Source organism: Opisthocomus hoazin, chromosome 21, assembly GCF_030867145.1.
Source record: "Opisthocomus hoazin isolate bOpiHoa1 chromosome 21, bOpiHoa1.hap1, whole genome shotgun sequence".
In the NCBI taxonomy this organism is placed as follows: Eukaryota; Metazoa; Chordata; class Aves; order Opisthocomiformes; family Opisthocomidae; genus Opisthocomus; species Opisthocomus hoazin.
The window spans coordinates 3,222,449-3,249,124 of NC_134434.1; the positions used below are offsets into that span (position 1 = coordinate 3,222,449).

The 26,676-nt window shown below is 45.0% G+C and overlaps 2 protein-coding genes across 4 annotated transcripts; one reads left to right on the forward strand and one right to left on the reverse strand.

The window, feature by feature from the left end:
• Nucleotides 1–1,311: 1,311 nt before the first annotated feature.
• On the reverse strand, nucleotides 1,312–21,112 carry ACOX1 (acyl-CoA oxidase 1). Of its 3 annotated transcripts, none has more exons than XM_075441263.1 (14): nucleotides 20,938–21,112; nucleotides 19,658–19,817; nucleotides 11,207–11,367; nucleotides 9,344–9,451; nucleotides 8,717–8,836; nucleotides 8,026–8,141; nucleotides 7,662–7,831; nucleotides 7,198–7,360; nucleotides 6,552–6,742; nucleotides 6,129–6,308; nucleotides 5,383–5,488; nucleotides 5,152–5,295; nucleotides 4,077–4,283; nucleotides 1,312–3,067 (listed from the first exon to the last, which is right to left on the reverse strand). In XM_075441263.1, exons 1-14 carry the CDS (start codon nucleotides 21,047–21,049, stop codon nucleotides 3,017–3,019), a joined length of 1,989 nt encoding a protein of 662 aa, XP_075297378.1. In that variant the 5' UTR covers nucleotides 21,050–21,112; the 3' UTR covers nucleotides 1,312–3,016. The 3 variants fall into 3 exon arrangements, with proteins under 3 accessions (XP_075297378.1, XP_075297379.1, XP_075297381.1); XM_075441264.1 differs by lacking the exon at nucleotides 11,207–11,367 and adding an exon at nucleotides 14,252–14,412; XM_075441266.1 differs by lacking the exons at nucleotides 19,658–19,817; nucleotides 20,938–21,112 and adding an exon at nucleotides 14,252–14,341.
• A 35-nt stretch (nucleotides 21,113–21,147) lies between these two features.
• On the forward strand, nucleotides 21,148–25,307 carry TEN1 (TEN1 subunit of CST complex). The gene is made up of 4 exons (XM_075441267.1): nucleotides 21,148–21,179; nucleotides 22,720–22,826; nucleotides 22,947–23,104; nucleotides 24,434–25,307. The coding sequence occupies exons 2-4, from the start codon at nucleotides 22,741–22,743 to the stop codon at nucleotides 24,568–24,570; spliced, it is 381 nt and encodes a 126-aa protein (XP_075297382.1). The 5' UTR covers nucleotides 21,148–21,179; nucleotides 22,720–22,740; the 3' UTR covers nucleotides 24,571–25,307.
• Nucleotides 25,308–26,676: the final 1,369 nt, after the last annotated feature.

Consider the following 26,676-nt stretch of genomic DNA (forward strand, 5'->3'; position numbering starts at 1 on the left):
TTGGTGGTTAATTGATAAAGAGTAATGACGGCCGTCCTTTAGACAGAGGCCGGGCCACGGAGCGCCTGGGAGCAGCGGTGAAGGCACAGCCCGCCCGGCAGCGCATGTGCCTCTGCCCCCGCTGCAGCCCACCTGGGTCGGTTCAGCAGATGAACTTTAACGACTGACCGTTGCTCCGAAGATGGAAGATCTAGCAAACCTCAGCCCAGTGGTCGCTGCAGCAAGGTGCCCTGGCACTGCTGAAACAGCTAACCGGAAACATGACAAGCTGAGGTTAAAAATAAAGCTCACACTTACCCAAAGCGGGGTGTGGGAGAAAGCCAGCCCTGCTCCTGCTCTGTTTGTACTCGAGTTGTTACTGCCGGAAAATCCCTGGGGAAATGTCTGCTTTTGAGATTTTAACCTGCGGCCCCATCTACCAGCAGCTTTCACCACGCATGCTGCCAGTCCGCATGGGAACATGGGCTGCTTCTGAAGTCTGCACCAAAAGGCGGCATTTCTGAGGGTCCATTGTTCAAATCTGACTGGAAACCATGGCCGCAGACCACTCGCTTCAGTACTCTTCCAAGAGAAGAGTGTAGCTTACAAGTGTCACCGCTTGTACTCAAGCAGAAGAGGCTCAACAATAGTGGAAATGCTACCATCAGGTTTTGTCAAAAGATCAACAAGTCCCAGGAAGGATGCAGCACCATTTGACAGAGCTGAAACACCGTTTGCTGATCAGGAGACACGGCAAGTCATACCAGGTTGTGGCATGCAGGTATCACAGCCAACAGCAGCAAGATGAAAAAAAGCATGCAATGTCCTGACCGATAGCAAGGAAGTTCAGCACTTGCCATGACATCACCACCTACTCCAAAAAATCAGGGGGAAACAATTTTAAAGAAATAGGTTCTATGAATTAAAGCTGCTTCTGCCAAAACAGTATTGTTAAGTCTTTGCTGTTGGCAGTGATCAGCTTTTGCTGGCAGCTGATCCGTAACAATACCGAGCAACCTGGCACAGGCAGCTTCCCTCTCTGCCAGCTGCTTCTCCCATCCCCGCCATGGTTATGAGCGGCACCAGAGACTGCTCTAAAAATCTGCAGAGCCAGAAAGGTCAGATTAGAAATAAGACAAATAAAATCCAACTAATTGAAGGTGGATTCTTGTAGGAATTCTTATAAGGATGGCAGGAAAAATGAAACCTTACATCTCCTGGTTGAGAGCAGCAAGCTCAAGCAGCGGTGTCTCTGAAAAAGCCATCTTTTGAATACTTCATTCTACTTCATCCGTAAGCGAGATCCACCGAATGAAATACATGAAAGACATGTTGTCTGAAAACACATTTTTTTAATTTATTAAATCTGTACATACAATTAGCTAGCATTGTTCTCATTAACATATTTTTAACCTGCTCCTCCACCATCCCTCCCTAGGTCAGCACTCTGCTCTATCGAATAACTGGAAGGCAAAGGCCTTTGCCACCTTTGGTAGCCTGAACAGCAGTGGTTCCATTCGACCTGAAAGACTCAGCAGCCAAAAGGTAAGTCTGATTACTTTATTTAAAAATCAAACAGGTCTTTCTGTTCAGCATGTGGAGCCAAACATTGTGTCTGATCGTTGTTAGTGCCAGGAAAAACTCATCCATGAACACTGATGCAAAGTTAGAGACTAACAGGTACCAAAGCTGTCAGAAAACCAGCTTCTCAGATGTTGCCTCGGAACAGCAGGATTTGGGTTTTTGCTGAAGCTTCTTACCATTTTAAGCTCAAAGTTGCTCTTATCTGTTGTGAAGACAGGTTTTATTGTTACTGGACAGGGTTACTGGTGTTGAAAAACAGCAATGGTTTTGCTTAGTTGTAGTTGCACCGACTTTACTGGGCAGCAGGAGGTTGTGTTAAAGCTAAATCTTTCACCTGTTAAATCCAGACAGCACAGTGCAAGTTCCAAGTCAATATGAAAACAAAATTAGGCAAATCAGAAAGCTCCTTGGAAATGAATGGGTAAGAAAAATCTGGACACTTCACTTGGGATTGACATTTTCTTGCAGAATGCTTTTGAAAACCAGAAGAACAGCCCAGAACACTCTGAAGACCCGAGGACTTCGGTCAATTGATTTCTGCCCTCAAATACTGGCTTCATCATTTCAGGTCAAATTTGCACTTTCTACCACTGCATGTGTTTTTTTGCATCAAATCACCACAATTAACATTTGTAAAGTGCTTTGAGATACTGCTACAAAAATACTAAGCGTTAAAGGAAGGGCAAAACATCTATAATCAGTACCTAGCTGATGATTACTACTTGTTTTTTTCCTCCCCCTCAGAGCAGCATCACTATATTCTCCTTTGACTTCCTGTGAACAAAGAGTAAGGTGCCAGTGTTGGAGATGGCACACAGGGAAAAGGAGTTTCTGCAGGGCAGTCAAGGAAGGATGTACTGGAAAACATGAAGATGTCTTCTGGAAAGAGGAATGAAGCAGAGCTCCAGAAAAGGATGGGCATTTACTTCTCAGCTACACCACAAAAATAGTGCCACATGCACAAAACTACGCTTTGGATAGCATAAATATTTGCCAAAAAAGGAGAGGTGGTGCTAATTTAAAATAAAAATAAAAATCAAGACATTGATGCTTTTCAGGGGGAGGAAGTAACTGCTCATTAGAAGCTATTGCCTGAAGGCTGTTAACTACTTAGTAGTAAAATCCTGTTACCTTTCCAGTTGACAGTAACCTCTCTAGTTAGCAGCTTCACAAAAGCAATCCTTGTATGAATCCATAATGGGTTCCCAGATTTTTAGAAGGTTAATTTTACCATTATAATTGCACTTTAAAACCAGGCATCAATCCCTATGCACTTTCCCCAAACACCACCTCGATTTATAAAAGTGGAAAGAAAGGCTACAATTATTCACTGTCCTACAGCTACCAGGATTTGAAAGGTTTGATTTAGGTGCCTGAAGAAAGGATGCAAACACCCAGTTTTCAGGTCAGGAAAAGTGTGTGTTTAAAAAAAAAACCAACAAAACAGCAGGCTTCACAGCTTGGCTTGCATCGGCTTCAAGTGTTTGTGGAAAGACTCGTGAACCTGTAAAAGGACAAGACAGTGATTACAACAGGGTCAGGCCTGAGCTTTAAAACAGTTCCAGCTCTTTACACCTTGCAGTGTTTTTATACTAAGAAAATCTGAATCAGAGGCACTCCAGGGATTTAAGAAGAGCCTGCTAAGTCCTGTATTTGAGTCTCAAAGGATGAGAATATAAGCCAAAACAAATAGCTTCCCCATTACTTTTCTTGTAAGAAAAAAAGAATGCAAGACATCTTAGGCAACACACAGACAATTCTTTGGCATTTTAATTTGAAGAAAACTGGCAGAGGTCTCCTAAGGGGACTGTAAGGAAGCTCCTGAGCCCCACTGACTTCAGAAGCACAAAAACTGAGCAAGTTCTGGTGGGGTTTAACTACAGTTGCGGTTTCTGGCAGCCCATCATAGCACATAGTCTGTCCAAATCAAATAAAGGCAGTAAAGGCCACCAAGACAGGGTTTAGAGCTCTGTTTTGGCTGATGGAGGAGGGACACTGACTCTTCTCAACACAATTTCTTTCATTAGCTCAGCTGTAACTACAGCCTTAGGGCAGACAATGCAACACCTGACACTTAAGTACTACAGGAGAGCAATTTATTTTCTTCTCCAGTCACTACTACTGTCTGCAGGCACTAAAAGATTTGCCAGAAAACAGGCAAGGCTTTCACAGCTACTGTCACTATGCAGAATTAAGAGCAAGTGATAATTTCTTTTAATTTCAATGAGTTTATTCAATTGTTTCTCTAGGTAGAGTATGATTTCCTCCCTCAATTGAGAAGCTCAAAAGTATCCCACAGGGATGCACATGAGGTACACATGGGAGAGTAACTGAAGAAAATACACTGAAAACAGAGGAGCAGTAGGTTGCTAGTTTTGGTCCATCACCACTACTGACTTTTCTCCCCCCTTCATCAATTACATGCTGAGATCACTGGATGAAAATTAAAAAAACCCTGAATTGGGTTATTTCTCTGGACACATATAACCTAAAGACAAAGAAAGTTTCTTTACCTCTGTTTTGTTCAGTGGGGATTTCTTTGCCCACTCAAACATGTTCTCGTAGACATTGCCATCATACCGGCCAAGCACAGATCCAAGATGAACGTCATGGAAGTCAAAGGAGTCTACCAGTGCTACTGCATTGGGACGAATTATAGCCAAGAGCTCTTTCACATGTTGGTTCACTTGAATAACTTGGGCATCAGTCAGAATACCCGCCTTGGGAAGAAAAAGAAAAGATTATCAGAAGAGCACACAAGTTGCAAGAACCTTCCCTTCCCCTATGGTCTAACACAGGTCAGCCTTCCCCCTCACAAAAATGCTGCAGTTCATAAAACACTAGCTTTTTTTTTCCTAAGTGCTAAGTAATCATATTGGCAGTTTGCCACAGTGTACAAGCAAAAGGAGATGCCTAACACAGCCCAGCATACTGCCTAGCTGTTCAGTCTTTGATGGGAGACGCATTCTTCAGAGTGCCTGGATGTTAACTTCAGTAGCAAGTTTTCCTGAAGAACATGCATGTGTGTCTATTAAATTCTTCCTGGTTTCGGGGAACTTTTTTGGTAAGCAGCAAAGAGGAGAATGGGAAGACAAAACATACCACATTTGTCTGAAGACAAAACAAAACACTACTGCACAAATGTATTCTCAAACTGAAAGAATGAAGAGAAAAAAGTAATACCTGACAATTTAAATCTATTCACTGAAGGACGGGTTAAGATTTGGAGTACAATATCCACTTTTTGTGCACTAATTCACAAATGCATACAGCTCTCAGAGCATGTCTAACTTACATCTCCTTTATTAACTCCTTGTTTTTTTAACATACAACACCTGGTCACCAACTGGAAAACCTTTAGGCTAACCTAGACAGATGCTGTGTCACCATTTATCATCCAGCTCTGCTTCTGGCAGATCACAAGGGAAATGTGACAAGAGCCTTCCACCAGACCTGCACTGCTAATGGCCTTCTGGAAGTCAACAGCCAAGCCCTTATGCCTAAGCATTCACACAACTTTCATTTAAGGCATCTTTGCAAACAATGCTCTAGCTCTAGAGATTTAAAGTGTTGGAGAAAGGCACCAACCTGCAAGAAATCCCCTGTGTTCTTACTGATCCCATACAGTGCGTACAGGAGACACAGCTCAGTCATGACAGCACGGACAGCTGCATTAGTGATCTCAGACAGCTTCGCTGTGAAAAGCTTCACTATCACATAGTGACAGTGTGCCTGTAAGAAATGAAAGGAAGGTGAATCAGGTTCACGAAGAGATGAGAAGCTCTTATACCATATTTCTTTATCAGGTGCATAGCTGACCTCAGATGCTCGCACAAGATCAACAGAAGTTCTGTTCCAGGCTTCCTCCTTGCTCTTTCTGTGGTTCAGCTCAGCTTGCAAATTCTTTGCTGCAGATTCTACAAGCCTATTGCATAAGAGGAAGAGAAATAGGTTATGCAGTAACACCACATTAACAAGATTATGTACACTGAATTCATATGAGTTTCAGTCTAACACATCAGAACTCCTCAGAGGCCATGTGCCACAACTGAATACATTGCCTGGAGTGAGCAGTTGTGGCTCTAAAACCCCTATCATCACTGCTGCAGCTAGAACACAGCTACAGAGGGGTCAGACATTTGACAGCACATAGGCAGTGCTCGAATACTTACGTGTAGGTATCTGTCCTACTCTCACACTTCCTTCGCAACAGGCTTTAATATCAGGATTGTTTCTCTCCAGATAGATCTCTGAGCAGTTTCAACAGTGTTGGTATGTGTATACTTGAACATACTTTACATTTAAATGAGGAAGAGGTATTTCAAAATGGAACGGAGCAGAGCAACTAGGCTACGCGTAGGCTGTATGTAGCCTCTTGTAACCTCAAAGCACTTAACACTGACCCAACCTATTAAAGCATGTCACTTCCTGAAAGAAACACACAGAGCAAAGCTTTGCAAACCACATCTTCAGAATCTAATGTTAACAGGGCAGCACATCGCTACCATCTCCCAAGACACACAATTTTATCGATGCTTGGCTCACTCTATGGAGCGTGAACTCACCGGGCAGCACGTGCTTTGTAGGCCTCTACCAAGCTGACTGGATCATTGATCCGCACAGTCACACTTCTAGCAGCCACATGCTGTGGCTGAATGCGTTGCCTGGAGAGATCGTTAAGGTAGGACACCATGCCAGTAACCGGCTGCCCAGAACTAACTTGGGTGTAGCTTTTAACAAGGAACCTGAAAACAGACAACAAATAGCAACTCTTACTCACAAGTTGTTTGAATGGAGAGAAGTCATCTTTCCTAGGGTCAGACTAGCAAAGAACAGTTGTAGGCATATACTTTTCTGTCAAAAATAGGGCAAGGGACAGAAACATGAGACCAGTTTCATGGCAATATGGGACACTCTGCTGCTCATCACTTCAGCTACAAAGATCGCAATACCAAGGCAAGAATGTCTCTGGACAGAAGCTACCATACCTAGCTGTCTGCAGCATCATGACTGTGTTTTCTCCCTCATAGGTGCAGGACGGGGTGAATGTGACATAGATGTCAGGAATGCCACTGCAGCGAGAGTAGCCATGCCCACCACATGCCATCCGACACTCCTCAATACCAGCATTGGCAGTCCAGGAAGTGAAGGCCTTCAGCCCTGCTGTCAGTGCATGGAGCTGATGGACAAAATCAAAGCCAGTTTAGATTTTTTAGTTTCCCTTGTTAGCTTGCACACATATGTGTTAAGTACTGCAGCTCCCAGAAAAAAGTAGAGTCAATCCTTCCAGTGTCCCACAGGGTCTTGTTTTTCCTGTAAGGACTCTTTCCTGAGCCAAGCTATCCACATGAAAGCCTCTGTACACACAGATTTCTTCTGCGTACCCCATCCTTTCTGTCTCTACACATTATGTCCAAGACTGTTTTCAATTGGCTATTGTCACATTAGGCTCTCAGACAGAATCCCTAACCGAAAAGCGACATTTTACAACCCTAGCATCATCAGCACATGTGGAGCTTGAGATCTCCGAACCTGAAGAATTACACAACATCGCATGAGTGAAAGCCAAAACGGCTTGATGCTTTCTGTCCCATGCTGTAAATAAACCTTACATAAAATCAGACAACACAGTACCTCTGGCAGCTCACTCAGATCCCCTTCATTGATGTCTCCACTAATACGATGATAGGTATCTTTTATGTAGGCTCCCACAAAGTGAAAAGCATATGCTGTTGCCAGGAGAGGAAAGAGCTTGTATTGTTGGGTCTGATAATCCAAGATCTGGGGTTCTGGTTCCCTAGAGCAAAACACAGATGAGTCAGTCAGTGGCTAGCAAACTGCTGTGAAGTCCTATTCAACTCTAAGTTGCTTCTCCAGTTGGACGATACAAGCTGCACCCGTATCACGCCAGACTATCTAAGGCCATACAGCAAAAGCCTCTGGCAGGCGGAAGGCATTTTGGCAGTCAAGAATGAAAGATTACTCACGTTCCAGGGTGAAACAGTGTTTTGACACTATCAAGTGCCAAAGCAAACAACATCAACCACTGACCCTCTTCCCTCAGCACTTAGGCTGCTCTTTCACTCCGCTGCACTTACCCTGGCTTTAGCTCAGACTGGTGTCTCACTGCGCTATAGCGGATGGCAATGGTACAAGCCCGGGACAGGGAGCGAGCTGAATCGCCTACAATGAAGGAGCGGATGAACACCATGGTCCCGTAGGTCAGCTTGTCACTAACTGGTTTCACATAGGTGCCATCTGGTTCAACCTACCAAAAAAAAAAAAAAGGCACCCAGCTTGTTGATTTTTAATGTTTCTTCCCTTTTACATGTTCACATCTCAAGCTCCCAACTCAAAGAGCACTCACAAGCAATCTACAATCTTGTTGGTACACTATTTAACCACACAGAAGCATTTGAAATGTCCATTTCTAACAGCATATGCTGAAATTCAGTGCTTTACCTGGGCATATTTCATCAGCATGTTCTCCCGAGGAATTCTGAAGTTGTCCATTTTCAGGTAGCCATTATCCATTTCATCATAACCAAATTTCGGTCCAATGTCACCCACTGTAATACCTGCCACAGACAAAGCCGCCTGCATTAAGAAATGGAAACTACACACTAGATGAGAGGTTCAAGCCTTCTACAATAAAGTGACTATTTAGTTTTCTAGCAAGTCTTGGCATTGTTAGGAGTAACAGCCAACTAGGACCTTAACGTCTTTGATGGAGAAGTGGACATCTAAACACAGGGATCTTCATAATTTACATGCAGTCCTACTATCCAGTCACTGGGGAGCTGCCTCTAAAGATCATCCAGCTCGCTTCTAGCTAGAGAAGGATGAAAGGTATTCCTTCCCTTTCTGAAAGCTGAAGGACACGCCGTCTCACAGAATGCAGAGCTGGGAAACACTGGGACAGAATCAAATACCAAACTAACCTTCACACTGGAAGTGTGACAAGAAAGATGATTTAGTGGTAGTTCAGTCATAAGAAAAACTCCTTCAAGCCCTGTGACCTACCATCTACTCACTGAAATCAGCTAAAGAAATAAGCCATGTACCTTAACAAGACACATGCAGCTGTACATAGCTGAAGAGAAACAGATCTAACGTATTCCATGAGTGCTAAACCCTTAACACCGATTTTTACCTGGCAAAGGTTCATGGGTGCCCAGCTGCCGTATAGGAACAATGAAGGCATGCAGCCCTTTGCACTGGCCCTGTGTGTAGAGCTGAGCCAGAACAATGGCGTGGTTCGACGTCTTTCCAACTGCAAAAGGAGCGCGAGTCAGAAGGAAAAAAGCCACTCAACATACTTAAATACACAGAATCTCTTTCCTTAAAGCAGGATCTGAGATTACTTTAGCCATATCATGTGTTAGAAAACCTGATATACAACACTGGTTATCATCCAAATTCTACAGCTAGACAGTGTTGCTCAAGTCCATGAAAGTTGCACAATATGATTATCCTGACTATACAATACCAAGTCGGTGGCAAACGTGTCAGTGGAGCTGAAGGAAGCACAAAGATTTTGATACAACCAATCAAAATAATTACACCAAATACATACAGTGTGAATGATTCTGAGAAACTATTCAAAGCACACAGACAATCACAAGTTTTGGTAGGCTCTGATAAGTCTGTTACTTGTTGTGCAAGAGTAACCATCTTTCAGCCAACTTTCAATCCTCGTTCTGTAGATAAAATACACAGGACATCACCTCCCTACGTTTTTCCATACATCTTCCAGATTTAGACACAGTGATGCACTTACGTCCACCTGGCCACCACTTAATGGAGGTCACAGTGGGGCTGTTGAGGATGAATTCCTGGGTAGCAGGGTCATAAGTAGCTGTAGTTTCTAGACCCCGAAGATGAGTTCCTGAAAATAAGCAAACATTGTTTTGGCAGAAAGTCAGTCACAAAACAGAGACAAGGACAGAACTAGACAATGCAAAGTTGAACTCCAGTAGTGATGTACACGTTCTAACTTTGCTTTTGGTCTATATAAAGGACTAAATATCAACCAATTAAGGAAGAACATGTGACAGTCAGACCACATTCTGGGACCTGAGGCCAATTTTCAGAAAACATGTTGTTGGTTTTTGTCCCAGTGGTCTAAGACTAGTTTTCCAAGCACCTCCAATCTGACACCTTTTTGGTATTACACACCAGAAGCCCTTTCTCAGTTGAAAAGGTCCAAAAAAACACGCTCACCTGGATTTCACTAAAGCTGCAGTCTGATTAAATTTCAAAATAAAAATCATACACTTTTCAGCCACAAGAGAAATAAGTAGTGCCTGCCATCGCTTCATTCCCTCATCAAGCCTACATTCTCCTCACTTGATGGAGCAGTTTATCCCAAACGAGAGCATCCACAGCTCCAAGACAGCAGGCAATGTCACGCGTATGCTAGGGTACTGATGCAGGTAGATGAAGAGACTGCAAAAAGATGAAGGTAACAATTGCAGGAACAGTCTTTGTCTTCTGCCCCCAGCTCTTTACTTCACACACACCTGTCTCAGCAATGGCATTGTCCCTGCATGCATTAAAATAAAAAAATCACCAGGCCTACTTGTTTAAACTAGACAAGCTGTGAACACTCCTCGGTCTGGACTGACAGAGCAAGACAGAGCCAGTGACTCTACGCAAGAGCTTCAACATGAAAAAGGATATCGCCTTGATGCAACCACATTTCCAAAGCACGGAGTTAATGGTAGACTTCCACAGGCAGCTTAAAACAGACTGACTTTGCTGGTAAAGGATCCTCAAACCCCACCAGTTGCCAGAGATTCTCCACAGACTTGCAGTTACTTTATGCTTCATACAGTCTCTACATTTCATTTCAGCACAAAGGTGAATCCTGCTCATTTTTAGAAAATAATTCTCATCTGCAACTCCTGGATGTCAAAATTAAAGTTTCCCAAGACATATCTTCCCTTTGAAACTCGGATCAAAAGTATTGCAATCACAATACTGCTGGAATTATCAAAAATGCATTTCAAACCTCGAAAGCAAAGGAATAGCAACAAAGAACAAAGTTTACTTGAGACAGAGAATTAAAAAAAACCAAAAACATTTCATGGTCAATTAAAAAGAACACATGGGAGTGAACTGGGGGAACAAAGCTCCCACTAAACATAAGTATTGGAACCAAGTCATCCAGGCGTTCTCTGATCCAAGGTCAGTCCCAAGGTGACAAGCAACTCTTACTGGTTTTGGCATCTCTTTCTGTACCTTAAAGCTCTGTCCTTTTGTCTTCACACTGAACATTAAGTAGAGCAAAGCAGAAATCACACTGGAAAGAATGGTAAGTGCAGAAATGAACAGATGTCAAAGTGACATCACCATAGCCATACGGAATAATCTATACTGGTTCGAATGGCACAAGAGGAGCACTCAGTATGCTCCTATACAGAACTACAGACACCAAACTCTCCCATAGGAGAGAAAAAAAGGGGCAAGCAGTGTGTGGCCTAATGACCTATTAAAAATTTCAGAGGCAATCCACACTTCCCTATAGTCACAACTGCATGTGTAAAGACCATGGGGTAAACACACACCATTTTTCCCAGGCAGGGGAATCCTTTGTACACAAAGCTGTTCTTAGAAATAGCATTTAGTGAATGTACTGTACCATGGCCCATTTCAGTCTGGGCATAAGTGCCAATGATCTCCAGGTTCCAGGCAGGCATGAAGAAGCGATCCTGCTGCTCTGGGGTTGCCTGGGTGAGAAGGGTGGGGAGGAACATGCCCAGATGAAGATCCAGAGGCTCAGGCCGTCCACGATGAACGAAGCTGTGAAAAAGTGTCATGGGATGGGAGTGTGAAGGCAATGTTATGGGAGGGAAGCAAGCATGAGGATTGATGGTGAAGATTCAGGAAGAGACAAAAAGACAAAAAAATGATTCATGCGTAAATCAGAATTTAGCAAGTGTATTTTAGAAAGCCAGAGCACTGTCCTTTTCTCAGGCCTGAATAATAAAAAAATTACACTTACTCCAAAATAAATATGTTGTAATGCATTTCTTTCTAATTATACATGAAACGCATTTGCAACATTTTTGATGCACCACTACTGATAAAAATGATTTATCCAAGCCAAAAGAAAGACCAGACCTTCACTATGGTTTGGAAACCAGCTCATACCTATATGAAAGGGGCCGAGTCAGAATATCAGTTTGCTGAAGATGTGATCTGGCTAGGTAAAGTGAGCCTTCACCCCAAGCTACGAAGTCTGCTTTTCTCCCCACCTCCCACAGTTTGAGGGTAGAACCTGGTAGAAGTCCCAGTTTATCCAGCTGAACGAGCCAGGTTTTCACTGAACTTTCTTTTTTAATAAAAGGGAATTCCTAACTGTCTGTACTATCTACTTCACTTTTTTAATTAAAAAGATTAGACACAGCTGGTGTATATTACATTCCAGCTCAACTCCCTTCAACTTTTGCTATTTTTAAAAGCTCTTTAAGAAAAGGACAGTGCTCTGCATGTGTCAAAGTTGTGAACATAAACAACTTGGCAAGAAAGCCAACACTTTTCAATCTGTAAATCATCAACAGAAAGTCTCTCCAATTTAACATGTTTCATTAGAACTATTCTTTCTCCAAGTTCTGTCAAACACCATTGTTACGCAGTTAATTGGTCTATTAAGTTTTTTGATATAAAGAATTAAATGCTTAGTTAAATCTTTAAATATTGAGAGCTTTGAGTATTACAATAGTTGGGATGTAGATTGAGGATCAGTACCTTCTGCACAAAGGCTGTCCATCTGGCACATTTATTTTTGAAATAATGTAATTGGTCTTTAATAGGAATATATATTTACATGAGAGGGAAAAGAGCACTGATCTGAGCTTAGCTCAAACTCAGTCAGCATTCTTATCAAAGTGGGCAGAATGCATTCTTGTGTCACCTCTAAACACACATTAATATGAACTAGCTCTATCTCTGGAGCTCCCCAAGAACTGTATTTCTTTCCTCTGATATTCTCAGGCACCTACAAATAAATGCAACCATCTATAAACCCAACAGCAATGTTTTCTAAGCTTTCTGAGTGAATAGTGACCAAGCTCAGCAGGGGGGCCAAGTTCAGTACCAGTGAGAGGTACACAGCTGACAGTCAAAGACTGAAAGGCAATCCTAGTTACTAGCAACAGCTATAAACCAGGTAGAAACAGTACAGTATTTTCATTACTCCTTTCTGTCTCCTTTTCAGCCCTGTGCTATTTGTGCTTCTACTTTCTTTTACTTTTTTTCTGAAAGACTTATTCACTATGGAATAGGTTAAAATCCAGACAGGCTACCAAGTAGGTACTCACTAAGATAAAACTGAGTAACTAGCCATCCAGGCTAGGATTCAGTTCAATAATCCAGAGGTCTGGCTCCCCATCACCAGTTTCTAAACACCAGGATTAAATTAAGCAGACCTTAGTGACAATTACTGCAGAAGCTTTACCAATGAAGAAGTTAGATACTCAACATTCACAGCACGAATGCCAAACGGTTGCATTTTAATTATTCAATGTAGAAAGCATATTTACTTCACCATACTATCACTATATTGTTTCTATTAAGTGTCAGAATACTCATTCTACCATCAAAAAACATAAGAACTACAAGCAAACCAGACCATCAGCAGGCAAGAAGGTGCAATGATCTAATGTGAAATAGCAAGTAAAACAAATCACTCTGGTGTGGATATGTGTCTGATTTAAAGAAGTTTGTGTGAAAAGCAAAGAAGGTTAGCAGGCATTTATTGTTGCCATCCAGTTGTCTCTTAGCTTCTGCCATTGAGCTAGGTTTGCTCATTCCATCTCTCCCAGTCAGAACAGATGACAGGACTTCCTCCGTTGCATCTTCTACAAACATTTCAGCTACCGTAAGTAGCTGTAACTGAACAGCCAGACAATCAGCATCACCATCTGGCTTATGAAAATTGTCCAGACTTGTACGTATCACGCTTTCCAAGTTTAGATGCAAGAACAAGCACTGGAGTCCTTGGTTAGTTAAACTATTCTTGCTGGTATTTAACAGCCATAATTCCAGTTCTGGGCTAAAAGGTTGTGTTCTGATCCATTAAACCTCCTTCCACCTGAAGAAGTGCAAGACGTTTTCAACAACAGTAGAAATAAGACGTTTTTCTTCTTTGAAACCAAGATCTTTCCATGAAGTTGTACAGCTGCAATGGAGTAGCATCTGGAAGAAAAGTGCTTGGGGCAAAGCATACCTTACTTTCAAAAACAAAACTGTGCAATCTCACCCTGCTACATTGCATCTAAAGGTATACTTCTGACCTGGTTCATCATCAGCCTGCATAAACAAGAACGGAGCTAGACAGACCCCAAATTCAGGCAAAAATAGAAATAAAAACCACAGTACTGTTGACAGACGTGTTCCAACCAGTTCAAATTCAGACTCTCAGGGCTTAGAACAATCCCCTCATCTTAAAACAAAGGTAAACAGCTATGAAGTCAGTGATCAGCTCAGAGGTGCATTCTGGAAAAGACCAAAGCTAACCCTGTGCATGTGACATGAAGCAGCTGTCTGGCTATAGGGTAGGAAACATCAACAGTTAACCATACTATTTGACCTTTCCCCTTTTAGATTCACCTAGGAACACCATCAATTTACAAACTGGAGTTACAGAAAAGAGGTTACCCATCAATCCCTGAAGGAAACTAACCATGTCCCATTTCGGTTTGTGCGTAGGTGCCAATTATCTTGACTTCACGGACCAGAGGCAGCCACTTCTCCTTCTGAGCATCAGTCGTTTGGATCTCTAAGGTTTTTTGAAACATGCTGAAGTGGAGACCAAAAGGTTCAGGAAAATTGCCCAAGCATGTTCTACAGGAGAGAAATAGAGGGATCTGCATCTCAGTCTTACTGTGATCCTGAAAGGCTTTTCTCCAGCTGTAGTGTAAGATAGATAACCTCGTTGCCTATTTCTATCTTTTTCTGTCCCACAAGCAACCTTCAAATACAGAGGCATCAGAAGCAATGCTAATGGAGAAATAAATGTTTCTTTCAGGCATTTTACTCACCCTATCAATCCTGCTGTTGCTATGTAAGTGGAAAAATGTATTCTACGAAGATTCATGGGTAACTTCAAAACTGAAGACATGAAAACCAAATTATTTTCTCCCCCATCTCAGGCTTGGTGGGAATAAATCCCATTACTGCTGGTATCGTAGAACTAGGCCATTATTAGCTAGAAGTCCTATGTATTGAAAAGCAAAAGGCTTCTTAGTTGACCAAGTGTTTTTCAGAAGAGCTCTGTATTACCTGTAGCTGCTTCTATCAGCTTTCAGACTAGGAACTCAACTTTGGTTAACATTACTGTTGCACACTAGTGCTGGCAGGAATGGAAGGAAAATCAGACATTTTAGGTGTGCTTCACCAAAACAGAATTTATTTCATGAGAGAAAACTCTATTAATTTAGTAGCCACAAGGGCAGGCAGGTACATTCCCGATGAAAACAAGCTCCATGACACAAGTGGGCTGGAAAGTTTCACTGTGTAAAAGCTATGCAGTAAATGACAGCATCTTCCCTTCAGCGTCCTGCTGTCTGAACAGGTTTTTTTCATCTTCCATCTCCTGTACATTAATCCTTACTCCATTCAAATTGAAACAAACGGAACAAATGAGTGCTCTGTATGAATACCTACATACGAGACCCCTCCCATCTGCTCAAGACACCTACAAGGAAAATATATCCTTCCATCTAAAGGTATTAATACCTGCCCAGGGAGAACACTTAAGAGTTTGTTGCCAAAACAGACCTGCACTCCATAGGGGATGCTATGCATATAGCTTTTCAAATTACAGCAGCATTTGTGATTGGCATCTTACACCATGCCTGGAATGAGTGCCTGGGAGCAGAGAGCAAATAATTGATAATTCAAAACCAGATCCCTATACAAACTGTGAAAATCAGCCTTAAGGTGACTGAAAGCAGGACAAGGCTTCTTCAGCACCACCGAACTGCATGTTGAATACGCTTCTTTTAAATGGAACGGTTTTTAAATGGACAAGATTGGATGAGCCATGGATTTTTCTAGGAGCAAAACTATCGTCATCAAGTAATCTAATACTGGTGATTAATGTATTAACTGTGCTTTAAGCTGGTGTGAGTGCAGGCAGAGCGTCTAGAGTTCTTGGGATCGAGGCAGCCAGTTCTGTTATCAGAAAATATTCTGTTGCCTACAGCAGCACATGTTTACAAAACCAAAGTCATCAGGGTGACCAAGTGCTTAAAAACGCACAGACAGCGAGGCAGAATATTTTTCAGCATTCTTGTTTCCTACTTGAGTTCTCCTTTTACTCCAAGGCTCATACAGCAATAGCAGCACCCTTTACCTCCTCGCTGCCTACAACACACTTACTGAGTATCTATTCGTTGGGCCCAAAATGGACAAACCTACAGGGAGACAATGAGTGCTGATTTTGAAACACCGTTTCAGAGCAGCTCCCTCTGCATATTTTCAGGAGCCAGTGAAAGAACTCGTGCAGCACGTGCTTTGCCATCAGAAAAAACAGGTCAGACACTGCTGCTTTGAAGGTAACGCTCCAGAAAAAAAGATCTTAAAGGTCACACCAGCAGTTTTCGCTGCCTATCAGTAAGTTTAATCGTAAGTGCCAGATATTTCACGCTTAACTAGCACCTTCTTGTACAGGAGTAAGAAGAATCACACTTTTCAAGCAGATACTTCATAACATCCCTGTGTCAGAAGGTCATACTATTTCACTGACTAAACATGCAGCATTTTAACAGCTCCTTGAATCAACAAAACTGAAAGTAGAACCGAAAGCTGGCTAATTTACAGAAGAATCTTTGTCTCTGCATACTACACATCGAATGATTAGGATTTTCGTAACATGCTTTTTAACAACTTGAGAGAGAATCTCATTTGCCTCATGACACAGGGCAAATGGAAGCAGTACTACCTGTGAAGGCAGAACAGGTTTTCTTTCCTTTTTCTTTCTCTGAACTCTTACTCCTTGCTCTCTACATTCTCACTTGGCATTTCCCACTACCAATACAACTTGTTCTCCGAAGACTGCAGTGTGTAACTGTTCAAGAACTTTGCTACGTCAAGACGGAACACGGCCAGCTGCATCTAGCACTAGCTACTTGATCAATGACCACCGATCGCCTTGCTGGTCTGAAGTCAGACTTGCTACAACAACCAGCGAGTCCCGAGCAGAGCTGCAGCTCCAAAACCACTTAGAGGAGAAGGATGTGTAGTCATAGGCGACTTTGGCAATATCAATCTTTCCAGACTTCACAGCAACGAATGCCACCCACACAGTAAAAGGCCCTTGTATTTGACAGATCAGTTTGACCGCATATCTGTCAGCTAACAGAGTACAACAGAAACAAAGTTTGCGTTTCTGCAATTGTTCATTCTGAAAACATTCTCAGGCTGCAGAACTGGGTCACAGAATAGGGTCATTTACCTTAAAGCAAAATCTGCAAGCAAACTTTTCTAGCTTTTTGAGGTTCTTTAGGTAACTCTCTCCATGAAGAGCATGAAGGGTCGCCTCAGTGGAGAAGGAGCAGGAAGTATGTCTGATCTGTGCCCACTGGGCTTCAGAGTTAACAGATGCTGTGGTAATAAATTCCTTTTCTAGCTGTATAAAAAAACCACTAAGTCATACTCATCCACTTCAAAATTAATTTGGCAGTGGCTAGTAGGGCCCCTACTACTGTTTTTCTGGTTTGATTTGCTGAAAGCTACTCCAGATCCTAACTTTAGTGTCAAAATGAGAAGCAAGGACAAACTCTCACAGAGAAAGTACACATTCATGTAATGCTTATTAACGTGGGCCTATTCATAAATCAAGCTACAAAGTTGGTCAGTCATGATACAAAGCTACCTAGTGAACTTCTAGTAGTACACAAAAGCTACAGGAAATCAAACTAGCTCAAAATTCTCAAAAATTACGTATGTAAATAAATCTGTCCCTGCCGTTTGTGGATCATCACAAGGCATGAGGGATCATTGGCAAAATATCTTAAGCTTCCATATGTAAAAATCTGATGGCCAATCACAATAAATACCACTTGACATCTGAATCAAGTACTTCAATATATTTCAGAAACTTCATTCAAGGCATGTCACAACACCATATACATTCAATTTTACAGTTTGGAAAAGCAAGTACGCCCAAACACAGTTTCTCCAGGTCAGTTTTTACACAAATGAAGTCCCTCCTAGTTAACACCAATTAGCATGCTTGGATATGCAATAGAAAAAAAACTTAGTTTTGCAAGTTGGGTGGAGCTCACTCGGTAGAAAAAAAAGTGTTTTGACACTCAGCAAGTGAGAAAGTGGGGATAAGTGTTAAAATGTAAATGAAATCAAAGGATAAAAAAAATACTAATCCTTTCATTTCTTCCATTTATTAAGCAGCTCCCTTGCAAACACCAGACATTACTGTAAAGAATTTGAATCAAGAATATTAACAGTATATAGTTCTTAGAGTAAACAAACCTCACTTATAAGAAGTACTGCTCTTCATTCTGCTACATGTTATTACAGAAGACACTGGAAACTATAGTCAGTCTACAGTAATTGCAATTATCTTTTAAAATCCTGAATGTCTGCAGTTAGAATTGACTCTGAAAATAGTAAGCCTTCCTCATTGTCTCAGTCCATTTTGGATCATGAATTCTGACTAGTCACACCTGATTATTCTAATCACACAGGATACCGAAGTATTATTTGGTATGAAATACTAAACTTTCATCCATTTAAAGTCAAGAATTGCTGACTCCCAAATAAGTTTAAGGAAAGACAAAACCAGAACCTATCATTTGACTACTTCAGAAAAGCCCTATTTTCATAAATATTGTCAGTAATGCTACTAAAAGACAGCATTTCCATTGAAAACTCTGTTGAAATTTGCCATCTGGTATATTGGATAGATTTCACTGCATTTTCTCCATAAAAATAATTGAGGAATCTTCCCTATCACCTCCAATAATCCTTGTGTAGGAAAAATTAATAATTAACTTTGCCATGCAGTACCTGAATAATCGAATACAGTCACTGAACTTCTTTCTTGTTATCATTGTCCACCAATGCCAATTTTCAAAAGAACATTTACATTACTTCCACAAGAACTTTCATGACACAGGTCAGCATAGACCAATTTCTGTGAAATTAAAACTACAGCAGACGAGATGATTTTAACTAACTAGTCCCCATATTCATGCCCTGAGGCCAATGACAGCTTTTCTACAATCCCCGTCAGAGGGGGCTTGTGATTCTCCTGGTGCATTATTTAATGTACAATGTTCATTTAATGTGCCAGAGGATATACTCATAGTATTAATGTCCAGATTTCTAGAGCTGTGCAATCTCTCCATTAAGCAGTTTCTCTTTGATTTTATCAGAATGAGTTTAATAGAACTACGGGGAGAAATACGTCAAAGTCAGGAACCAAGCTCCCTGCAAGCTGGCAGGAATGAAACTCAGATGTAAAGACAGTTTTATTTTTATTAACTTAATCCAAGGGTAGTACTATCAGACAAACAAAAGGTCAGATACAACAAAAATCTTCCAGGTCAAAGGGAACCACTACAGCACCAGGAGCCTGAAGGAGGGAGGCAGGACAGACAGTTACACACGAGAAACATACAAGCTATCTTGGAAAATCTTCAAGTACGTCTGTAACGCAACTTTATTAGGTCTAAGTGCAAAGTGAAGTAATCAGCTTTAAGAGATTTCATTAGAAACTGCAACCTCATCAGATCTATTCCGATTCAAAATATTTCAGTATATTTTTTATTCATTTTGGAAAAAAAAATTGAATCAGATTACAAGTCCCGTGTTTTACTTTCTGCACCGTACATAATAAAAAGGGTGTAATTATTAATGGCGCATTTCTAGTAAAAAATGGAAGAAAACAGAATATTCAGGAAATCAGGGTTTCACCCGAAATTCACTGAAGCCAAGAATTCAGTGGGTTTGCATACAGGTCTTCAGCTTCCCTTGGACAGCAAGTATATGAAAAAAAGCACAACTCTAACACCCTTGGTGATGATCAAACTACATAACAGAAGTAAACTCTACAGTTAGGTACCTTTTAAACCAGAAGATCTCCTCTGGATCTGCAATTCCGTATTCTCTTAACTTCATCACCATCAGAGCGCTCTTCCTGATGGCTTGCTCATAGCGTTGGCTACGGGACAGGAAGTTCAAATCCTCGTGCTGGAAGTCAGGGTCATTAATAACTAAGGCCTCTGGGGACAGAAAGAAGAGAAAAACTCAGTTTCCACAAATCTTAACAGACAGCGGGTGAGAAACGATTCAGCATTTCACTTGCTGTACCTCAAGGCAAAAATATCAGAAAATTAAAAATAAAATTAAAAGTTAATGAAACCAGAAAGAAGTCAAAGCTCTTGGTGAAAGGGTCTCTAGCAACAGGGCACCCTCTCATTCCACACGTAAACCACATTTTAAGTTAGGAGCACTCTGGACCGGGCAGGAGGTTAATTCAATGATGTAAGACCTGCAGGCCCCTCAATAACAACTTGAAATCACCATCGCTACTGCCAGATCGGACCGCATCATGAACTTTGATCTCATACAACCCCTTGCATAAGGGCACAGCCATTATTCCCCCGTGCCAACTGGAAACCGAGGTGCCCAGAGGCCACGGACTCCGTGTCCCCTTTGGCACACAAGTTACACAACAGCAGCCTCTGACAGTCCCACCCCAGCGCCGGCTGGGAAAGGAAGGAGGATGGAGGTATTTCATTACTCTCACATCTCAAGGATTTCGGTGGGAGAGAAGCAGGTGATGTTTGTGCTGTTGGGCACGAGCGTAGCAGGAAGGAAAAAGGAGGGGAGAGAGCCCAGGAGAAATGCCGGTGGGAAGCTGCCTCCCACCCTCCGGAGGAAGGGGAAAGACAGGGGCAAATGACACTGCTCTGCCAGGGCCACCCCAAACCCTTCCCGAGAAGGGGAGAGGAGGGGGATCAGGGCCTTAACGCTGCTCCTGCTCCCCTCCAACCCGTCAGACAAACACCGCTCCCTCCAGGCAGCCCCCTCCGCCCGCGAGCCCTCTCCTCGCAGCCTCCCCCTCTCCCCACGACCTCCTCCTCCCCGGGTCTCCCTCTCCCCACAGCCTCCTCCCTCCCCACCCCCCCCGGGGCTTTTCTCCAGCGCTGCACACCCCCCCCCCCCGGTCACCCCGGTCCCAGAGCCGCCTCTTGGGCCTCTCCCCGCCCCACACCCCCAGTTTCCCTCTCCTAAACCCTTCTCCTCCCCCCGAGCCCGCTCCCCGCGGCCCGGACAGACCCCGCTCCCCTCAGCCGGGGGGGGGGGGGGGCCGGACGCCGGCGCCGAGCCCTCCCTCACCGATCTCCTTGCGGCGGCGGGTGCGCTCGGCGCCGCCGTCCAGGATGTGGGTGAGCAGCTCGCGCTGGAAGGTGGCGGCGGCGCGCTCCCGCCGCAGATCCGCGTTCATCATCGCGGCGGCGGCGGCACCGACTCCGCTCCGCTCGGCGCCGGCCTCCGCTCCGCCGCTGGCCACGCCCCCCCGCGTGACGTCGCTCCCGGCCACGTGACCGCGGCCTCCCGCGGGAAGCGGCGGCGGAGCGGTGAGCGGCGCGCGGGGCTTCAAAGGGGCGCGCGGCGGGCTGGGCCCGTCGGGCCTCCTCGGGAGCGGTTAATTAAAATAAACAGCTTATTAAATGCCCGTGTTTAGGCCCGGGGTTGGTGACCGCGTTAGGCAGCGCGCTCCGGCTGCGTGCGCTGCGCTTGGGGCCGAGCGGGCGTCGCGCGAGGGTGCGCATGGGGCAGCGGGGTTGGGCGTCAAGCGCACGGCGAGCTTCCCGCCCTGCGCCATCCCGCAGCCAGGCGGGACTGAGCCGGCCTGTGAGGCCTGGGTTAAAGGCCAGGTGTGGGGAGCTGGGCATGGCGGTGGTTTGCCGCCTCTTTCGCTGCTGGGTGGGAGCCTGCCCCGGGGGGTCCCGCAGCCCGCCATGGGCGTGCGCGGCCTTGCAGGGGGCTGTGGGCAGCCAGACCCGGAGTTCTGGTACGTGAGGGGTGAGCCAGGAGCGCCCCGGGTTGGGTGGGCTCCCGTGGCAGCCCGCCGTGGGGCATTTAGCGAGGCTGCAACTCCCTGAGCAGTGCGTGAGGTCGGCAAGGGGCACCAAGCGTTAAAGGCAGGCACGGGGTTGCAGCTGGGCGTGTCCCCGCTCCTGTCTGCTCAGTGTTGGGGGACCTCGAACGTGTTGGGGTGGCCCCACTTGTCTGATTTGCAGGAGTTTTTGCCTGGGCTATTGTGCAGCTTTTGGGGGCCCTCCCTAAGCAGGGCAAGAAACCAAAGAGAAAAACGGTAAATGGAACACGGACATGCACCAAATGCAGGCACCGTGCAAGGGAGATCGGAGGAAAAATGATGCCAAAAGAAACCACTTTAGGCAGAGCCAACAGCCTGGCTATGGCACTGGCTGGGTAGGATTAAAACCTTGCTGAAGGCTGCGCTGCATTCCTGGTTTTCTGTGTGCTTTGTGCCGTGGCTGGCCTGCCTGTGCCAGCCCTGCTCCACCGCTCCCAGGAGTTCCCCGAGTCTCGTCTGGGGGCGAATCCTTCTCACTCATCTCTGTCTTCTAAACCCTGCTAGACTACTGACAAAACCAGGCTGGCTGGTATCCAAGAAATTGTTCTCCAGCTGCAGGATCAGACACTGCCAGAATTTCTTATCCTGCAGCATGAGAGCATGCACAGGGTCCTACCTTAAATCTTGCTGCATGGTACCCCATCACCCCAGCAGCTGGGTCTGTTCCTGCATCTCAGGCCCTCACAATCTCTGAGCTTCTCAGTCACCATTTTTTCCACTACTTTAACCTTTCTCAACCCGTCCGTAGCCTGGGGGAGACCTGGAGGAGCTGGTGGGCTGCCTGTTGCTGTTCATGTTGGATTGCAGAGGGGGAAGGTAGCCCCTCTTTGTGCCAGGATACCCAGGGCTTGGCACATGCATTGAGGTGCAAACAGGACTCAGCAGGGAAGCTGTGAAGCTCCTGCAGCTCCCTGGATGGGGGGCCCTGGGCAAGGAAGGAGTTTTGGGGCAGTGTCCCCTAGTATCTGGATCGGGTACTGGGGTGGCATGAACTCAGATCTTTTGTTTTACTGCAGGCCCAACGGCGGTTGTGTGAGATGCTGCCAAGTGCTGGTGTCTATTACTTCCCATGGGAGATCAACAGCTCAGTCCCAGAGGGGGAGGCGCTGAGGACGTTTGGCCGGTGAGAAGCGTACCCTGCTCTCCTTGCAGGCCAGGCCTTGCCTTCACTGGCTGACCCCTCCCTTTGTTTTTAATTGTTGTGTCTCTGCACCGCTGAGCTTCCCAAATCAATCATTCCCAGGTTATGCTGCTACGACCTGGCCCGCTCCGAAGCTGTTCTCACAGCTCAGCACAGCTCGGCCCAGTACCGGGTCTGTGTCGACACCAAGTTTGTGGAGCCATTCCAAGCCCAGCTGGGATCTCGCTACATGGTCCTAGGAGAGGTGGAACACAGAGAAGGTAAATGCTCCAGGAACCAGTGCCCTTTGCCGCTGTTCGTGGTTGATGAGCTCCTTCATGACTCTCTGGGCAAGACACACTGTCACGGAGGTTAGCGTTGGCCAGGGAGGCTCATCTCATGCCGCTGCCTCCAGTCACACGAGCGTGTGATTCACAGCAGGGGCAGCCCGTCTCTCCCCGTTGACCATGAGAAGAGCCATCCTTATCTTGATGAAAATCTGGTGCTCTGGCACAGATTTCATTAGAAACAAGAAGCACCTCAGCAGCCATCAGTGAGCTTGTGAAACCGGTGCTAAAGCCTGCTGCCATCATTGCCAGCCACCACATTGTCTTTGCTCCACACGTGGCTGATTGCAGCAATACCTCGTTGTCAGCTGGCTGGGTTGGTCTTTGCCATGCCTGAAAGGTTCTAATTATACCCCTACCCTCAGACATGGGGCGTGAGGAATGCAGGCGGGCTCTGTCATGCAGGTTGCCCTGTTGTCCTTTCTGGGGTGCCCTGAGAGTTACTCCAGCTGCATGGTGCTTTGCGTGAGGAGTTGATCTGGGCTGGGCTGTGGGGTTGTGAAGCGAATCCCAAGTGTTGTCTTGGCCACACCTGATGACAAGCATTCACATTCATGCCATTGAAATCCTGGGTGGCATGTGGAAAGCCACACTGCACGTGGCATCTAGTGAGTGACCTGCTAAGCCACTGCTGCAAAATTCCTGTAGGAAGACATGTTATTTTGATCATCAGAGCTTAGGAGTGAGCTGGCCCCGTTTTGCAGGTGTGGAAGGGGAGCAGGCTGAGATGGCACTTGTGTCACCAAGGTTTGACCCCTTTTTGTGCAGCAACATGTTACAATTTGAATGCCACCCATGAACTGTTGATTGTAGTCAACACTGAGCCTCTTCTAAGCCCAGCTTTGTTCTGTTCTCTGCTTGTCTGCACAGGGGCATTCAGAGATGAGATGAGACCCATCCCTGATGCTTTTTAGGCAGGAAAAACCAAACTTCATTCAGCCACGAAGTAGACAGATGTTGCACGGTGGGCACTGGCACCATGTTCTAGGCTCAGCATTCCCCAGTGAAAGGAAAGCGCAGTGTCTGTCACCAGCATTTTGTAGCCAACAGGGCAGAGGGAAAGCACGTTGCTGAATTAACCTGCTCCTGGGCCTGCTGCTCACGTCAGTGGAGGCACGTGGCCGGTCCAGTCTCCTGCAGGTTCTCAGGCTATGGGTATTCGGCCAGCTGAAGCCATACGCTGCCTGAGGGAACCTCTCTGTTTTCCTCCGAGGTGCTCTATCTGTTTGTCTTTCTACAGAAGCTTCCTGTTTGTATTCCCAGGTCAGGGTCCCGTGGTAAAGGCACGAATATTGACGTGCGTGGAAGGGATGAATGTGCCCTTGCTGGAACAAGCCATACAGGAGCAGAGGAAATACTTCAATGAGAGGCAGCAGCGGATGGAAAACAGCACGTCCTGACGGCAGCTCTGAGACCAGCTGTACACTGGTCCTTGCACTTCCATTTGTAACAAATAGGTTAAAAGTAAATTTAGAAGGTGGGTTTGCAACATACCACTTTTTGCTGTGGCAAATAGCAAAGAGAAGTCACTGAGCAGGGAAACACTTGAAGACTGTGAGTCGGTGTGTGACTGTGGGTTGTCCGTTCGTGCCAGGTGTCATCACTGAAAATAGCTCTGGGAAGCAGGTTTGTTGTTTGTGTAAAAGGGCTGTTAAGGAAAGGGAGCGCTTGAGTTATGCTGGTCCTTTTGTAATGCAGGGCTTGGAGATGTCAGAAAAAGGAGAAGTCTCTGAATCTCGAGTTAAACAGCTCACACCCTCGCGCACTGCCAAAGTGCAGCGGGTTACCAGGCTGTTGGCAGATGGGAGGTAAAGGGCATTAGCGCAAAGTTCGTTAGCCCTGTGCGCCTGCGGATCCGTGAGCGCGTGCATTTGGTGACTGTGACTCAGCTTCCACACAGGCGCGTTCATGGTAAAACACTTGAATATCTGGACCGACCAACAAAGAAACAAGAAGAACAAAGAGTCGCTATTTTCAGTAGCACCTGCCCCTTCCGGTTTTCAGGAGCTGGTAGCCAAGGTGGGGGATTGACTTAGGCTCTAAAATAAATATTTGTAGTGCCCTGGGAACCACCACTTGACTTTCTTCCTTGACACAACTATGTAGGAAACATTAAATCACTATTTTTTTTGAAGCATCTAGAGGTTTTGGTTGGTATTTTCCTAAATAAAGATGAAAATAGAAGGCAGCCTGTCTTTTATTGATTAAAACCTCTTTCTTGCGATGGCAAATGTGTTAGGCCCTGCAGAAACCCCATGGATTATGTAAGAAAATTTAGCAATACGCAGTTTTCCTCCTTCTCCTAAGTACAGCGTGTGTAACGAACGAAGTGCTTGACTTTGACAAGGTTGCAAGAAGAGGAGATGAAGTTACATCAGAGCCACGCCGGTTTAAGAACATGGTGCCAAGCCCACCTGGCAGAATTAAACCATCACCAAAAAGAAAATCACTAATGTGAAATCAGAATAAAATGTTAGTGCAAAAGAGAGGAGACTCCTGTGGCGTAGAAATCCCTGGACCTGGAGTGAGCTGAGATTGTGGTTTGCAGGGGAATTCAGCCACCTGAAGCCTTTTCTGCTTTTTGCTCATGTTCTCTGGTGAAATGTTCAGAAAATAAGGACTGAAGCCATACAATGCACAGCAGCAGATCAAAATGCAGAAGGTATTGGCAAAGTAAGTCCCCTGTTACCAGCAGGCTTGATTCAAGGGCCTGAGATGGCTCAGTAATTACAGCACTTGATATAATCTTTAACCATAGTTTAGCCTTATGGTTTTTCTTCACGTGGTTACAGAGAATCCAAAAGCCCTGCCTCAGCACAATCTCTGTTCAGCCCAAGTCCAAAAAACACGATCTCAAGAGGCAAGATTTTAACCTGGTTTTGTAAAAGACAGTGGTGAGTCTGTCATAATGTGTTTATGTTTACACCGCATCTCCTGTCTGTTCTCCTACCTTCATCCCTGCGCTGAAGTTTTATCCAAGTGGCCAGGTTTGCCAGAGAGGTGGGAATATCCAAAATACCAGGTTCCTACAAGTGTTACGTAAAAAAGTCCCCACAAACCCAGCCAGCCAGGAAGAGGAGAGCAAATTTGGCAATGACTCCGGACGGAGACGTGAGTGCAAACACAACCTTCACAAGCCACCGGAGAACCCACACAGGGCTTTGCCGTGGCCATGCGGATCCCTCTTCAGCCACAGAGCAACCACGCTTTGGTTCTTTCACATTGGCAAAATCAGGATCAGTTTTAAAAAGATTTGGAGCTGGTGGCTCAGCAATGGGTGAAATCAATCCTTTTTTGGTCACCGAAATGTTGCGGTCTGCACTGTGGGCCCAGGCGGGCAGTGGGCTGCCGGGTCCTGCTGTGCCCACCCAGAGACGTGGAGCCCACACGTCCTCCAGGAGACAGGCCCTGTGGCTCTGCCTTTCCTGGTGCCGCGATGCGTAATATTTTTTTAATCTCGTTTTCTGGCAGCTGTCAAGTCAATGATTAATCCCCCACCAAGGGCA